General features: G+C 41.6%; 1 protein-coding gene across 4 annotated transcripts in view; it reads left to right on the forward strand.

The window, feature by feature from the left end:
• Window positions 1-6,964, forward strand: part of DCTN1-p150 (dynactin subunit 1) — a 50,294-nt gene extending 43,330 nt beyond the window's left edge. For 2 of the 4 annotated variants that reach the window (XM_065439668.1, XM_065439667.1), the window contains exons 7-10: window positions 909-1,051; window positions 4,489-4,628; window positions 5,965-5,985; window positions 6,086-6,964. In XM_065439668.1, coding sequence (XP_065295740.1) covers window positions 909-1,051; window positions 4,489-4,628; window positions 5,965-5,985; window positions 6,086-6,498 — 717 coding nt within the window. In that variant the 3' untranslated portion in view covers window positions 6,499-6,964. Of the gene's footprint in view, window positions 1-908; window positions 1,052-4,488; window positions 4,629-5,964; window positions 5,986-6,070 lie in introns of all 4 variants that reach the window. The other 2 variants (XM_065439670.2, XM_065439669.1) reach the window with 2 other exon arrangements.
• Window positions 6,965-17,898: the final 10,934 nt, after the last annotated feature.

Genomic DNA, 17,898 nt, shown 5'->3' on the forward strand with positions numbered 1-17,898 from the left:
CAGCGTAAATTACTTGAAGAGCATAAGCCATGTGCCTCCTCGATACGAATTTCTTGACGCCAACACTTAAGTTAACAGGCTTTCATATATGAGACTATAACTGTAAAAGCAACAAATAGATTGAAGAGAAGCCTGATACATTTCCATGTTGTGCATGAATGCCATGTGAATACATAGTTCAGCACATTCCATATGGCTTTAAATGACAAAGCGTGCTTAGAAAAGTAGGGTGCACCTTATGTATGAATAATTTTGAAAAAACATTTTGCTTAAATATTCAGACTGAAATTTATTGCTTCGGCCCATCATGAAGAATGTGCAGTATATGTGCAAGGCCTTCCAAGATTCCATCATGTTCAAACAGTCGACAGGAGCATGAAAGAAAAACAAAAGCACAGCTGTGGTTCTACAGTGTCACCTCTGAAGAAGCTGGGTTGGTTCTGTAAGATGAGCAACCTATTAAACCTATTTGTGGTGCTAATTCAGTTCTTCTCACTTTGTTGTTTTCAACCAGAAAACTTGTGTTATCAAATGCTCACTTTTGAAAAAGTAAACATGTGCGAAATGCAGTCATAAGAGTCTCCAAAGTTTAAGAACAATACACCTGAGGTCCTTATACACTTGGACATGCTGTTCATTCAACACCTCATAGACATAATTCTGCCTACACTTAAGCATTCATTGTGAGATTGTTGGTTTACAAGCAGGTTTACAAGCAGTAATGATAAGTGTTGGAACTTGGCTTGAAATTCGATGCTACAGGAAGTAAACAAAAAATTTCAGAAAGGAAGTGTGAGTGTTATGCATAATTGAGCCTAAAAGACCTGTACATAACATTTTTTTCAGATTTAATAGCTTTTGTTTCTGTATAATGTGGCTGATGTTTGGGTGGCTATTGTGTATTGCAGAGTGAAGAATGCAGCGAAATGTGTGTTCGTAAGGACATGGCAGAGAAGAAACTGGAGGTACTGACACGGGACAGTGATGAAAGAGTAGACAAGGTGCAAAGACAGCTGGATGAAACAAGGATGCGGCTTCGCAAGAAAGAAAAGTACATAAATTTTGTCTCGCCTTTGGGGTACAAATTGACATCCAAAAGACTGCAGCAACATTTCCTTCAGAAAGTTTAATGTGCCTTGGGAGTGAAGAGCACCACCTTGTGAAGATTCCCTAGCACAAATTTCCCTAAAACTGTCTGCAGCAATGACATTACAAAGTTCCAAAATCCCTTTGCCATATTCACTTCCTTTCCATTTATCGATACCAAGTTGTAGCCTGTGTCTTCTCGCGAGCATGGGCAGTGCTTTGTCCATGCTCGTCATGACATGCTTTAACTTTTTTTTTAAATATTTTGCATACAAAAATTGGCTAAGATCAGTATTTAGGATGCAGCTTGCGCTGCTCACTTGATTCACTTTCTAGGACAATCTGGTTTTATTTCGGTGTCTCCCTTCTCAACCATTCTGCTTGCCTGTGGCATTTGATGAAGTCCAGCCAGAAGCCATGTGTTACAGCTTGACATCAATGGGCAATGCGAAAGTGATGGGGGCTCTACCAATGAACAGTTTTTGAGCGGCATTGTACTTTCTCTGCTCTATGTGGAAGTGTAATATTTGACTAAGGCTTGTGGTTACTTGTATACTCACGAAATTCTGACCACCATGGGTTCAGGTCTAGCAAGCCTTTGGCCATCACCACTCATAATATTGCACGCAGCTGTGTGTGCATGTGCTCTTCGCCTAAAGGACACCAAGCATGGTGTGTGACAAACACAGTACAGTAGAACCGCATTCATATCTTTTGAAAAAGCACGAGAAAAAAACGTACTAATCGGATAAACATACAACCCCAAAAATTTGGCAGACTCAACTGTAGTTGACGTCTATGTAATGCGAAGCGTTGCACGAATTGTTGCAGCACGAGACACCGACATGCGCCGAGCTGGTGGGGCCTGAGAGCCCGAAGAGACGTGTTGTCATTTTTGCAGCTTTGGCAAGCTATGTTTGTGCTCGCTGAATTTGGCTTGGGTTAGCAGCTTCTTCAAAAGAAGCATTTTAGTGGGAATTTCTCACATGCCCACTCGCCAAGAATTGCTGCAGTGCGAGAAGCCTACGCATGTTGAGCAGGTGGGGCTTGAGTGGCCAAAAATGCGCCTTGTGTTTTTCCTATTGTGTAGTGTTTTAAGACAGACAGAAAACCTAAATGAAGACAGGCTAGTGGGCAATGCCAGAATATGATACCACCAATGTGAAACATGACGCCCACTTCGTGACAGCTGCAGCAGGCAACAAGCAATACCCCTAATGCACCACCGTTTCCTGCTTCAGGTGGTGCATTTGAGTTATTGCCTAATAAAACCATGCAGTTCACTTCCAATGGCACTACATAACGCACACTGTGAAACAGATAGGTGAAGATGCTTATTGCAATAGGGTTGGCGGCGATAGCTGTGAATGCAACATGCAAGAACCCACAAGGAGATTTGCTGGTACCGGAAGAGGAAACTCTGAGCTCATGCCAGCGTTTTCACATGACACGGGTGGGCGAGTACTGCGGGGAAGCTGCCGTAGTGGGCACCTACTGCTCCCGATCACACGTGCATCATGGTATTTATTGTTGACACAGGATCTAGGGGCCTGGAAATGTGTTGTATGATCGCAGTTTCCTGATGTACTTAATGTTGGTGCTGAAAGTTTTTGTTTTCCAGGAATGTATTAACCAGTAAAAAAGAAGCATAACTATATTTGTTAACTTTTTGTGTTTTCTATCGCGAATGTTGGCGCCAGAAAATTGTATGAAATGGGGGGGTGGGGGGGATTGTATCAACGAGGTTCTACTGTACTGCCCAAGCTGACAAAAGGGCAGGTTTATTTGTCTTCAGTGACTGCCAACCTTGTACAACCTTGCCCAGTCTGGAGTGGCATGGGAAGTAAAGACTTAAGAAAAGAAGTGTCCCCAAGGCTGTGCTACGTACTCGTGGTTATCGAATGGTCTGGTTGCCAGAGCATAGGGTAATCAGTGTTAGTTTCAAATGAGTACGACCTGGTGTAGCACAACCATGCAGAAGCAATAGGCACCGCTGCTTGGCTTAGCGTTTGGAAAAGGAGCCACACCAATGATATGCTCTCATCATTAGTGTAAGGCACCATGGACAAGCTCAAGTCCAAAGGTATCCAAAGGGGCCAACAGACAAGAGAAAGAATGTATACGCGCCTTGTGCTGTTTGGAGAAATCCCCACACTTTCTCAGTGTTTTGGTTGTGCCAGTTGCACCTCTTATGGCCAGAAGCATAAGGGAATGGTTCTCGACAACCAAGGATCAGTGTAAACCCGCTGGACCAACTGGGGTGGGGAGACAAATGAATGACAGCCCTACCGTTGCCTCGTCCAGCCACAGGTGTAAAGGGAGAGGAGTAGGGATGGAACCATAGGTGGACATCCACATAAAAAGCTACCGGGATACCACAATTCCCACAGGTTTTAGTGACATCTAGTGGATATGATGGTTCATTTATCACATTGAAGAGTCTTTGCAAGGCTCTATAAAATGGCAGCTGCAGTTTTTGTTAACAGTGATAGCACCAGGTTGCAATAATTATATGAAGATGATTTAGAAATGCCCATTAACTCATTTCAGCATCATGCTATCTATGGCTGTGTGCAGGGTCTTCTTCATAGGTTTAAAAATATAATGCAACTCTAATTGTGAGCTCTTAGCTTTCACAGAATTCCATATTTAACAGTGAATGTAAATTCTTTTCAGATTTAGAGTTGGAGTGCACAATACAAGACCATGCATCCTCTGCCTCATATTTTGGTTCAAGGAACTGAGCAATGTAATATGTATTTGGATAGTGCTGTACTTGCTGTGCATGCGGTGCCCAGTGTTCACACTTGATCTGTCTAGGGCTATTTGTTTGGTGTTAGGGCCAAGTGAAAAAAACTTCTTAAACAGCAAATACCTGCTTAGAAGTTGTGCAAATGATCTGCATATATTTTTCACTCAAGGCTGAGAATCAGACTTACATTACTATACTTCTCATAGAGTTTACAAGTTCTGTTGTTTGTTTTTTTCCTGCTGTTTCCTCAGTCACAATCGAGGTTGGGAGCTGGTGCTTTGTCTGAATCTAAAATATTTTCTGCATGGCTGAAGAATTTGTGATTTATTGTGGCATTGCATATCATAAGTATCTTTTGGTGTGTCATGCATATTTATTCTTTGAAGCAGCTTTTATAGGTTGGTTTGTATGGAATTTTTTGGAAACCAAACTTTTACAGTGGAAAAACACAGGACATAGGAGTCACATACACCATAACTGTCTATGTCTCCTTTTCTGTGATCTGTGTTTTTACGCTGTGTATTAAGTTGTTTTGAGCATTGAAGGTGTCAATTTTTCTTGCCTTTTTACAGCAGTATTCTGCTAACTTGCTTGAAAACATACCATGATCACCATGACCTGTAAAATTTATAGACATTGTTTGGTTGCAGAGAGTTTGAAGAGACCATGGACCATTTACAAGCCGACATTGATGCTTTGGAAACAGAGCGTGGTGAACTGAAAGACAAGTTAAAAATGATCTCTAAGAAGACTCTTTACAAGGGGCTGTCTGAAACAGTCGGCATGCCAGGTAATTCGTATACAAGTGATATTATGACATTTGTCCCTCACTTTTACTTTGGATACCAGTCACTGGGATACAGACAAGGTTGAGAGGTGTGTTAAATGCATCATGATTCTACCAGGCTAAAAATGAATGAGTGTTTATCTCATTATTTCTTTGATTGAGCAGATGCCTTCTGAGAAAACAGTATAAATTATCAGCACAGCTAGTTAGGGGAGTTTGTTGAGCATAGCAAGCATGTAAACACGTTTAAATGACGTGGACGAAAAAAAGGATGACAGACGTAGTGCATTGTGTGTCTCGTCCTTCATTTTGTCCCCATCTGTTAAGAACTAAAAATTTGATTGGAATGAAACTGCATGAATACGAGACACACTGTGCAGCATCTATGGCGAAAATGTCAAGTGTGTGGGTCAGTTAGGGGAGGCACATGAAATTAACAGTGCTGTAGGGCAACACCTTACAATAGGATGGAATTACCTAATTTATAAACCATCACTATGAACAGTGGGATGATGATTTTGAGCTTAAACTATTCAAACGGATATCGTTGAATCCCTCTGCAAGCCAACATAGGCATTGAAAATTAAAAAATTTAAATATATTTCTGTGTAAATCAGAGCGGCGTGCACCCACTTGCAAAGGTGAAGGATAGGTCACATGCGCAGCATGTGTCACGGTAAGTAATTAGTTCCAAGAGGGCATAGTGTACCACAGCAGCATGATTCTCTAGGTAGTCCTGCAAAGAGTTCTTTCAGTTTACATTCAAAAAGCAGAAAAATATTCTGTATTTGATTCAATATCAATATTTCATACTTATTTCATATTATATTCTATTTCATTCAAAAATTTCACTATGTGAATGCCCCTATAGAATTTTTTGTAAAGATGAGTGAACCCAAACGCATGCACGCATATACTAGTGAAGGACACATTGCAAGAACTCGTAAACAAAGCACCCTCAGAGTGGTAAAAACAAATGCTTGCACTTGTGGAAAGAAAAATGATCCGATGTGATTGGTACTGCCCCTGTAGATTTCTGCTTCAAAGTGCACTTTGAGCTGCCCAATTTTCAAAGTGATTTGGATTAATTGCATTGAAGTGTTCACAGTTTACATCATTATGTGTGTAGTTGCAGAGTGCATTACAATGATGCTCATTACTCAAAAAAATTAAGTTCTGGGGTTTTACGTGCCAAAACCACAATATGTTTATGAGGCATGCCATAGTGGGCGACTACCTGAGGTTCCTTAATGTGCACCCAATGCTCTATGTTCTTTACTAAAGAGTATGTTGTGTTATATATTGCCAGTCTTTATTTTACTTTTCTTTCCCCACTAAGGTTTCATCTTTCGGGCCAGAGGTAAGTAAGCAGTGTTGATTGGCTTATCACTGATAGAAGTGATGCTCAGTGTGCAGCTGCATTTTTAACACATGCAGAATGACAGTGTTTTAATTTGCAGCAAATACAAGCTGGCCACAGCTGCAAGACATCAAGGCAGCATTGCGACATGTGCACAGTGAGCGAGCCAAGCTGGAAAGCCACCGTGTGAGCCAGCTGCTCACATCATTGGCACCACTGGTGCCAGTACCACCACGTGTTGAGCAGCAGCGTGATGCATGTGCAAAGGCTGCACGTGCCCAAATTCAGGCCCTGTCACTGTGTGTCCAGGTCCGTGTGGTGGATCTGAGCAACCGGCGTGCTTCCAGCTCTGCTCAGGAGCCAAACTGGGGTGCCCTGGTTGAGGCACGTCGTTCCCTTGAGGCTTCGCGGAATGAGCTCATGCTGCTGCGCGCATTGGCTGTGGCGCGTGTGGCTGCTGCGTGGCGTGCCTTTCCTAACCCTGCCATGGTTCGCCTTCTTCAGGCACAATAGCTTCCTGCCTTATGAACAGCTCTGCTAAGCATTGCCAGATCGGCTTTTTATTTTCTTCATATCTGGAAGCATGGGCCATCATGCTTACTTTTGTATAAAATCTTAATACAAGGATTCACTCTGGTTCTATATGAGTCAAATATTTCGCACTGTTTTATTATTTTACTATTTTACCATTTTACTGTATTGTGCACTTAGGATAGGGAATGCATTAGCGACGAATAACACATCATAGCCCTTTTTGCACGCTGTATTTAGCACTGGGTGGTGGCTACAACGCACATGAGGGCAAGATCTAAGCAACTTTAAAGTGCATCGCCATGATAACTTATTGAAACTCTTTATAAGCTTTCAAGTTATTTGATTTTTTTCTGAGCCAAGCTGCATGTGATCGTGCCTGCTGCTAGCACTCCTTTCATATTAATGCACCCTTTGTTGGAGAAATAAACATGCTTCTTTGCTGGGAGCACTGTCTTGGACTCTCACTTCAACTACTAGTACTTCAAGTTGAGTTGTCTGCATTTGCATACAGTGACCAAGAGTTCTAAAAACGTAACTTAATAACATGTCGTGATTGTGATAAATCACTGGAAACTGACCCTGGCAACATTCAACACACAAACCCTCTCGAGTGAAACAAGTTTAGCAGGACTCTTTGAGGAACTGTCAGGCATTGTTTGGGATATCATTGGCCTTAGTGAGGTTAGAAGAACTGGCGAGGCTTATACAGTGCTGACTAACTGGCACGTCCTCTGCTATAGCCTCCTGAGACCCGGGATGCATTTGGGTGCACAGATTTTTTCCAAACTTTCAGAATAAGTCAGTAGGTGTATGAAGATGAAAAGTGTTAAATATTTTTTTAACAGCCCTGATAGTTTCAGCTCAGCGCGATGTCCAATATATTGGACATTGGGATGCTACCCGGTCTTTTTCACCCAGCGCGCACGTAATGTCATACCGCAGATATTTCGCTCAAACTCGTGTGCAAAAATATTTTAACTCGAAAGGCAAACTAGTGAATAAAGTACAAAAAAGAGCATTCCTCTGCTTAACCCTTTACTGCACCTTGTTGCATTTACGCAACATTCTGATGAACGGCGATAAAAACCGAAGCAAAGTCAGTTTGGAGCTTCCTGTACACGTTGTTGCATATCCGCGACATTGGTCTGTAAAACGCGGCACCTTGTGCTGCAATCTGTGCTAATTCTTTGCATCTTCTACCAAAACAAACGTGGCGGAGGCTGCGCGCGCCCACGAGCAGTGATATAGGTAAGTTTTACAAATTGTAAATGTCTTTCTCCATAAGACAAAGCGCAAAAAAATATTGTTACGCTATGCTCCACATCCTTCTAACTCTGTAGGTTCAAAAAGACATTGTAATTTCGGAATAGTTTGTTCCTGGCGACAGAGCGTTGCTATGTTGCACAAATGCAACAACGTGTACATGGTTTATTTTCTTCGTAATAGTGAAATAGCTCCGAAACGCTGGTATGGCCCAGCAATTCCTCCTTATAGTAAAGGCAGTGACTATTCAATTAGTCACGACAGCCACGAGTGTAAGTGCGTTTCGATTCAATATGTGGACAAGATGTTCTCTGGTCAAATTTCCTTTTTTCTTTTCAAAAGTACGCTGTGCCTCCGCACGTTGCCGTGTCACGTCGTCACGGGCACAGCTTTACGTCTGCGCTTCGATGTTCTACATTTTGACAATAACCCGAAAACACTGCATTGTTTCCTGGCTGGACGGGAATCTGCATGACGTACTGCACGAAGTGTGGGAACCACCTGTGCTGCACAAGCATGTAAAAGTGCTTCTTTTTGTTCCACACTAAATCATAGATACACCAATGATTGTCTCGTGCAAATAAGCATCTGAGTATGAATCGCGCTAAATCTATTATTTACTTTCAACTTCTTCTTTATTTGCACATTGTTGCAGATATGCAACATACCCTTATTCTGCAAATTGAAACCACAGACATTCGCTGAAGTAAGTTTCCATGGGAGTACAGGTAATATTATGCTTCCCTACAACTCCACGAATAATATTTTGAGGAAACAAAAAATTGTGCAGTAAAGGGTTAACAAAAATTTTGCTCTTGTGTTCACTTCCTGTGGGCAATTTCAAAACACTTTTTTCCTGGGTGATGCCGAAGAAGAGCCGACATTTGGTGAAAAAGATTTGTTTCCATGTCGCAGCCATGTAGTCTGCAACGGGCAGCGTTTGCAGTGTCAGCCAGCATTGAGCAGTGGGTAGTGCTCTTTTTTGGGGGTTCTCGAGGAGACAGTCGAGCCTGTCTTGATGGCGGATGCAACTCGGCTTTGTTCTCACTCTTCGTTTCATCCTGCATCTTCCCTTGAGCCACGAGAGTCTCAGCAAGAGATTGGCGGAACTGCATAGATTTGAGTATTTCTTTCCGCTGTTTCTTTAGGGAGCGTATGTCCCGCGTGTACTGCACCCAGGAGTTGTTGAGGGCAATGTAGAAGAGGTGAAAGATGGCTCTGACTGTCCACTTGTTGACGCGTGCTTTTATCCTGTAGTAACTTATCATTTGGTCTGCCTTGTCAACACCCCCCATGTTGACGTTCTACATGCGCACAATATCAGGTCGAGGGACATCGATATGTTCTGTTCCTTACGAGACCACCTGCGACAGGTGTCTTGCGGGTCTTAGCCATGGATTGAAAAAAGAAAAGTTATCCGCTTAATTCATCAGACACGCGAGGCCGGTCCCCTAAAGAAAAAAAAAGAGACGCGATTTCGTCCACAAGCCGCTAAATGCCAACAGTACTCGCCTGCTGTTCATAACAAGGCCATCTCAAAAGCGCGGTCTAAATAACCGGGTTGAGTCCTAGCGTCCAACATAATGGACACGCGAAATCAAAGGAAGCGTGAAAAAAAGTAAACGCGCCAAAAATTTAAATTTCGTATTCTGCGCTTATGCTGTTGTATTAACTTTATTATAAAATCAAGTATATGCCCTGAAAGCAGGTAGAAATACGAGAAACAGTGCTTCTCCGGCAGCTGCCGTAAAACGCCGCGCCGCTGAATGCCGCCATTGTGGAACTGTTTCGGCAGGAATTTGAACGATGTATTTTCATCAATGCTGCATAGATGGCGCAAGCAGGTGTTCAATAAGTTGGACAGTGCGGTTTTATGAGGATGAAAGCCTTGTGACAGAAGTGCTATCTTATTTCTTAATGTCCAATATATTGGACAAATCCCCATAGCGGGGTCTCAGGAGGATAGAGGACACCCAGATAAGAATAGCTAATCCATAAGGACATAGCATGCAACATTAACGAATTCTACAGCATTAATGAGATGGTAGCAGAGTCGTAATAAAATAATAACTAAATAGGAGGTATAGAGTAAACGTAGTACACTCTAAAAATGGTTGCACCCTTTGGGGTGTATATTTGCCACAGAATAATAATCTGTCTTGCTTGCATTTCCTTTCTTGAAAATGCTGTGTTCGTTTACTTTCTTGTCTGGAATGCTATGTCATGCTGATAACGCACATGCCGTTCGTTACTGGGAAGTACCAGGCTCGCAGCATTAAAGAAAGGAAATGCGGGCAAGACAGATGACGATTATTGTTCTGTGGCAAATACACACCCCAAAAGGTGCAACTGTTTTTAGAGTGTGCAAGCATACGCTCCAACCTCTAGTCATAATGATGGTGAAATAGAACAGTTTTATGAAGACATAGAATTAGCGATGGGAAAAGTGCAAACTCAGTATACTGTAGTCATGGGTGCCTTCAATGCAAAAGTGGGGGAACAAGCAATGGCAACTATGGCATCGATTCTAGGAACACTTTGATGAGAGATGTTGGTAGAATTTTCAGAAAGGAATAAGCTGCATAATAAGGAATAGGCTGAATAAGCATAGCAACAGAAAGTGGGCTAGGAAAAGCCTTAATGGTGAAACAAGAAATGAAATGGATTTCATACTTTCTGCCAATCCCAGCTTAGTGCAGGATGTAGAAGTGTTAGGTAGGGTAAAGGTGCAGTGATCGTAGGTTAGTAAGGCCTAGGATTCACCTCAATATGAAGGGAGAAAGAATAAAATTGGTCAAGAAGACAAAGCCAACCTAGATGCAGTAAGGGTTAAAGAAGACCAATTCGGGCAGCTACTTGCAAATAAATATGCAGCCTTAGAACAGAGAGATGAAGATGACATAGAGGTAATGAATGAAACCGTAACTAGGCTGGCTTCAGGCAACCCAGGCAACCAGTAGGTAAGCTCTCCCAAGTTAAAAAGGACCTACTAAAGAAACGGCAAAGAATGAAGGTGTCCAACTCAAGAGATCAGGTAGATTTCACAGAACTGTCAAAACTGATCAACACGGAGAAAGTAAGGCGTATTCGAAATTATAATGTGAGAAGGACTGAGGAAACAGTAAAAAATGGCTGCAATATGAAATTGGTGAGAAGAAAACTTGGCATAGGACAAACCAAGATGTATGTATTCAAGATAAGCAGGGTAATATCGGCAATTTCAAAGATATAGTAAAAGCAGCGGAAGAATTCTATATCGACTTGTACAGTACCCAGAGCAGTCACGATACCTCCATTCAAAGTTGTAATGAACAGGTTGCAGAGGCTCCTTCTATAACTAGCGATAAAGTTAGAAGGGCTTTGAAAGACATAGGGGGGAAGCGGGGAAGAGTGGCAGGAGAAGACTGACTACCAGTCGATTTAATCAAATATGGAGGAGACGTAATGCTTGAAAAACTAGCGGCCCTTTATACGAACTGTCTATCGACTTCAATGGTTGGTATTAAATAAAATACTCACCAAGATAATCTCCAATAGAATAAGGGCAACACTGGGCTTTAGTCAACCAAGGGAACGGGCAGGTTTCAGGAAGGGATACTCTACAATGGATCACATCCATGTCATCAATCAGGTAATTGAAAAATCCACAGAGTATAATCAGCCTCTCTATACGCTTTCATGGATTATGAAGAGGCATTTGATTCAGTAGAGATACCAGCAGTCATGGAGTCATTACGTAATCAAGGAGTACAGGATGCTTGCGAAAATAACTTCGAAAGTATCTACAGAGATTCCACAGCTACCTTAATTCTCCACAAGAAAAGTAGGAAGATACCTATAAAGAAAGAGAGCAGACAAACAGACACAATCTCTCCAATGCTATTCACTACACGCTTGGAAGTATTCAAGCTATTAAACTGGGAAGGCTCAGAAATGAGGATCAATGGCGAATATCTCGGCAACCTTTGGTTTGCAGGTGACATTGTCCTGTTCAGCAACATCAGGGCGGAGTTGCAACAAATCATTGAAGATCTTAACGAAGAGAGTGTAAGAGTGGGGTTGATTAATATGCAGAAGACAAAGATAATGATCAATAGCTTGGCGAGGAAACAAGAGTTCAGGATCGCCAGTCAGCCTCTAAAGTCTGTGAAGGAGTATGTTTACCTAGGTCAATTACTCACAGGGGACCCTGATAATGAGAAGAAAATTCACAGAAGTATAAAAATGGGATGGAGTGCACACGGCAGGAATTGCCAGATCCTGACTGGGAGCTTACTACTATCACTGGAAAGAAAGGTGTGCAATCACCACATCCTATCAGTGCTAACATATGGGGCAGAAACTTGGAGACTGAGAAAGAAGCTCGAAAACAATTTAAGGACTACTCAAAGGGCGATGGAACGAAAAATGTTAGGCGTAATGTTAAGGAGACGGGAAGAGAGCGGTTTGAAACAGAGAGCAAAATGGGATAGCCGATATTCTGACATTAAGTGAAAAGCAAAATGGAGCTGGGCAGGTCATGTAAGGTGTAGGTTTGATAAACGGTAGACCATTAGGGTTAGAGAATGGGTGCCAAGGGAAGGGAAGCACAGTTGAGGATGGCAGAAGACTAGGTGAGATAATGAAATTAAGAAATTCGCAGGCGCTAGTTGGAATCAGTTGGCGTAGCACAGGGGTAATTGGAGACTGGAGGGGACTTCATCCTGCAGTGGACATAAAATAGGCTACTGCTGCTGCTGGTGATATCTTTTCCATAGATTCAGCATTTGTCCTACTACATTTACAGTTTAAGCAGACACGAAACTTGTGCAGCATTTTGCACCACATTGTGGAAGCCACACTTTAATTTGAACAATTATGCTCCATTTATAAAAAAGCTGGCCCAGCTAATTTGATTGAAATTAACCTTTTTCACCATATCAGTATATCACAAAATGTACTATCAGCAAAGATTGAAACATTAACAGTGGAATGCATGCCGTTTTCTATGGATAACTGAAGGTGCATTGTGCAGTGTAGGCCAGTCGTCACTAGATAGGCACGCACATCTGGTTTGCCCTCCAGATGCGAGGATGATCACCATACTGTGATAGTTTTACGCCTGCTTTGTTATGTTTTCTTTGACTTTAGTTGTCTCATTTTCAAATCATAGAAAACAGAAGCAAAACTATCGCAGTACGGCAAGCTTCCTCGCATCCACCGGTCGAATTGGATGTGCACCCGTGTGTCTTGTGATGACTGACCTATCACACACACTGCCTTCAGTTATGCTTCAGACACGCACTCCACTGTTCATATCATATTTCAATTTTGCTGATAGTACTTGTACATCAAAAGTAGCAGAAAAAATTTCATTATGGCACAAAAGAAGCATTGTTGCAGAAATTTCGCATAACATTCAGTTACACCTCATTCACATAATTTTCAACGACAAAAAAATTATTTTCAAATACACATTTTTTTCTACAAAAACAAAAATCATATAGCACATTCAACCAATATTCAAAATAGTCTTTTTTTGACAGAACATTAACTTCCTTCAGTTAGTTGAAACCTGTTTAGTATGTTAGAGATAGAGAGACTGTAGTGGATAGTGGAAAACAGGCAAATCTTTTTACTTTTTGTAACTTGATGCCAGTAGATGCTATGCATATTTTTTACCGACATAACAAAGTGTGCCTATCTGTGATTTTTGTGTAACAAAATTTCACTGCAGGTATGCTGTTATGCAAGGTGAAGCAATCCTCAATAATGGGCTCAGAAATCATGCTGCATGTAAGGTTATGATGTGAAATAATTGCCGGGGTCTTCAGGCTAGACATTGTGTTTCATTCAATAGCACCTGTGAACATTTCAGGAAAAATTGGAGTGACAAAATGTCACAACTTGATGCACACACATCTGCAGTTCGTTTGAAAAGGTTGTACTCGAAGCTCAGCCATTCAGGACAGCACACAGTGGCATGTGCTGCCTATGGAAATCTGCGTGTACATACATTGAGTGAATGCAGATGTACAGGACGAAAGTGAAACACTACACACCGACGGTCAGTGTGACAAATTCTGTGACAACCCCAATGTTTACTTGACAAGCTTCTCTGTGATAGTCGACAGTGGTAAGAACCAAAGAGCAGACCAATATGCTGCATTATGATTATGCGCCTCTAGCACTGCGCCGATACCATGCTCTTCGAATGTGAAGCTGTTCTTGAGCATCTAGCTGTGTGCCAGGCTGCACAGAAAAGGAAGAAAGGTTTTCGTGCGAAACAAGAAACACGATGTTGCAGTTGATAATGGCCAGATACCTTTCAGGTGGCGCAGAAACGATGACAGCTTGTTGCAAAAATGTAAGCATGGAGTACAACTATTGGCATGCAATAACAGCCTCTGTTTATTAAAATCGGAGCAAGCAGAAAGCAGGATGGGACATCCCACAGAAAGTCTGGAAGCAAATTTTGTGACTATGCTATCGTTATGTTGAAGAACTTCCTATCAACAGACTATCAACTGCAGAAACAAATATATAACATTTCTTACCATGTTCTTGGCTGTGTAGAGAAATGGTAAAGAAACTTCATGGGTCCGCTGTGCTCTGACAACTTCTGTGAAAAGCAGAAACAACTATATAACATTGCTTACCATGTTCTTGGCTGTGTAGAGAAATGGTAAAGAAACTTCATGGGTCCGCTGTGCTCTGACAACTTCTGTGGTTGACTGTGCATAGCATGTTATGACTAATGTTTGTGCATTTTGGACTCTATAATGTGCTATGTATTGAAAGAAGATAGTGCAGCATGCTGACTTATCCCAAGCAAAAAGCTCTGTCAGGGTTCATATTCTCTAGCTCTTGCCCCGCTTTTGTGAAAAAGGAAAAGCCAATAAACTTAATTTTCGACACTTTGTTTTTTTGGTATGAGACATAAAAGTTTTGCTAAATTCTGAGGTATTACATTGCAATTCTGCAATTCTGAGGTATTACGTTGCTGTGAAAAATATGCTTCTCTTTGTTTGAAATGTTATGTGCTTTTCTTCACAATTGTGCCAGAAACATACTGTCTGGCTGGTACTCAAACACCTCTGTACAGGGGTCCTGAAAAGTTTTCAGTCTGACATAAAATGGTCAGGCATTTACAGTGATATTTAACACATTCATGCACTACTTTTGATGGCCTGTGGTCAAAATTTTAGAGTGCTGGACTTGGATGTAATGCTCTGTTCACATCGCGATTCACTTTCAGAATTCACATGTCAGGGGTGGCTTCTTGGGCTAGTTCTTGGAAATGCATAGTACATGAGTGACTAGTTTCACTTAGTCCTTTTTTCCGTTTTTGAGATGCTTCTCTTTAATAGCCATTTGTTTGAAGCTTGGCTACAAAAGTAACCAAATGTCGAAATGTCTAGTAGCGATGACTAATGCTCTAAAATCACAAGTTTTCCAAGAAGAGCAGTTCTGTTGGCAGCCTTATAGTTCCGCTCTGCCAACAAAACAGTGACATTGCACTGTGGTGTCTCGATAGCTATGTCATTCAGTTGCTGAGCATATGGTTGTGTGGTAACGTTAATTTGTAGCTGCAGTGGTCACATTCTGATGCAAAAACACTTATTTGCTTAGCCATCCATTGCAGCATCTCTCATTGGTTACGGTACAACTTTGCAATATTAATATGTACACTGAACCAATTGAGAAAAGAGCAATAAAGATTTTGAACAGTCCTTCAGTCACACATCCTCGCAAGACTTATTAAGCACTAGTTCATAAAACTTATGCTCTTGCTTCAGGTGCAAGACTACTGAGTTGCACTATTGATGCATTTTCTGCGCAGCTCGTGCTAATAATCATTCAGGTCCTTTTTTTTTCAAGCCAACAGGGGTATTTTATTGCTTTTGCCAGTCTGTACTAGAAGCTCCAAATGTAAGCTGCGCCATTCAGGTCTTTCTATCTCTTTACACATTGCGTTTGAGGTCTGTCCATACAGGTTCTTATGTTGCTTCATTGAACATACAAGCATTTGCGTGGTTGTGTTTCCATATAAAGCCCCTTGAGCAACTTTTATGGTTCGTCATTGGCATACTGCCCTTATTTGCTTATTATTTACAGAGTATGCATAGTTTGTTTTTATCATTCTGCTTATTGTTTTCCGTTGAACCGTCTTATATAGATTCTTGCATGGATCCATTACTAGCCAGTGGCTAATGATCCAGACAACACTGCCAGTGTGTAAACTTAGAACTATGAGAAATAATTATTTATTTACAAATACAGCAGACAGCAGTGCTGCCCAAGTAGGAGGGGGTTTATAAGAGATTGGACAGTAACAATTTTTTCAAATTAAGTTATGTGTTTGTATTCAACATTATTTTCAAGGAAACGATTGAACCCTTCACTTATAAAAGGAAAGAATGATTTTTGAGAAATGTTTGTGTGGTTGAAGTAAGGGCATACTGTTGTAGTAGAATGATTAGTGTCTGATGACATGTGTGAAGCATTAAACATGCATGTCACACTTGCCAAGCCTGTTTTATCATGATGCATCAAGTAGAACTACTTGAGCCTGACAACCTTACAGTGGATGTGAAGTGGATCTAGTCTGAGCTTCCTTAACATATTGGAACTTGATGATGATGTTTTGAAGTCGGAGGTAACTGGGCAGACAGGAACTGGTCACTGGATTCACTTCTTTTTGATAATTAAAAAAATTATATTATATTCTGGTGTTTGACATGCCGAACCTCAATATGATTATGAGGCATGTGTAGTGGGGAACTCCGGATCAATTTTGACCACCTGGGGCTCTGTAATATGCACCAAATGCGCCGTACACTGGTGCTTCTGCATTTCGCGGCCTCGGGCTTGGCTAGTTTGCCAAAGCCACTATGCCACCAGGCGGGTTCTTTGATAATTTCCTTATTAAAGAATTGGTTGCATACTATGAAAGCATACTGAGGACTAGGATCAGAGAGAGGAATAGCTATATTTGATGGCAAGCTCTTTTATTTTCTCTGTAGAAAGCAATGCACTATAAATGCTTTGTTAACCCACCGTGGTGGCTTTAGCATTGAGCTGCTAAGCCTGAGGTAGCAGGTTCGAGTCCCGGCTGTGGCGGCCACATTTCGATGGGGGGTGAAAATGTGAAAAACACTAGTGTACCGTGCATCGGGTTGCATGTTAAAGAACCCAAGGTTGTCAGAATTATTCTGGAGTTCTCCACTATACCGTGGGTCATAATCATATTGTGGTTTTGGCATGTAAAAACCACAGAATTTAATAAATGCTTTGTTAAAGGTCTTGAATATGTGAAAGCTAGCTGAGGTTGCTGTTAATTGTTGCTCCAAGGTATTTTATAGCTAACTGATCAAATATTCTGATTTCCTGTATGGTAAGTGTAAACTATTACTTTTGTTTCGTTACTATTGCCATACAGTTGAAAATACTTATAACGAAGTTACCTCAGCATTGAAAATAACTTTGTTATGCCCTATATTATACACACAAATATCAAGAAAAAAAAATTGCGACCAGTTCTACACCTAGGAAACGCAATTCGGGTGCCTCGAACGGGCCAGCAAAAGGTCTTATGCAATTTTTGATGTCTCAGCAGCATCTTGCCATTCTGATCGAGGCATAGCAACAGCCTTAAATTACATACGCACACTCTGCACCATCATAAAGACGGAATCATGTGACCTGTGTCATTGTGCGGTATTGGTACGTTGGCTTGCTGACTGCAGTCTGACCAAGCCAAGCTGCCGCCAGGCTTTTTGTACATAGATGGGACCACACATGGATCTGTATTCTGCTACTGCTGTCATCAGTCTAGCCCATGCGTCTAATCTCACAATCAATCACCAATAAGGTCTACGAGTGCGAACATATTGACTGCAAGCTTCCCATGATGGCTTGTCACCACCCACTTCGTTAACCTCACTGATTATGGGCTGCAAAGCCGAGCCAGCACTGCTTGATTGGGAGTCGGCAGCATACCATATTTGCGGTTGCGTGCATAGTCAACATTTGGCAGCAACTTTCTTCATAGCCACCATGTTTGCAGCATCATGCATGCGGTTCATGCCTGAAACATCGTGCAGCACCCAAAACATAGGTTATTGTCGTTATACA

Source organism: Dermacentor albipictus, chromosome 1 (assembly GCF_038994185.2).
Source record: "Dermacentor albipictus isolate Rhodes 1998 colony chromosome 1, USDA_Dalb.pri_finalv2, whole genome shotgun sequence".
In the NCBI taxonomy this organism is placed as follows: domain Eukaryota; kingdom Metazoa; phylum Arthropoda; class Arachnida; order Ixodida; family Ixodidae; genus Dermacentor; species Dermacentor albipictus.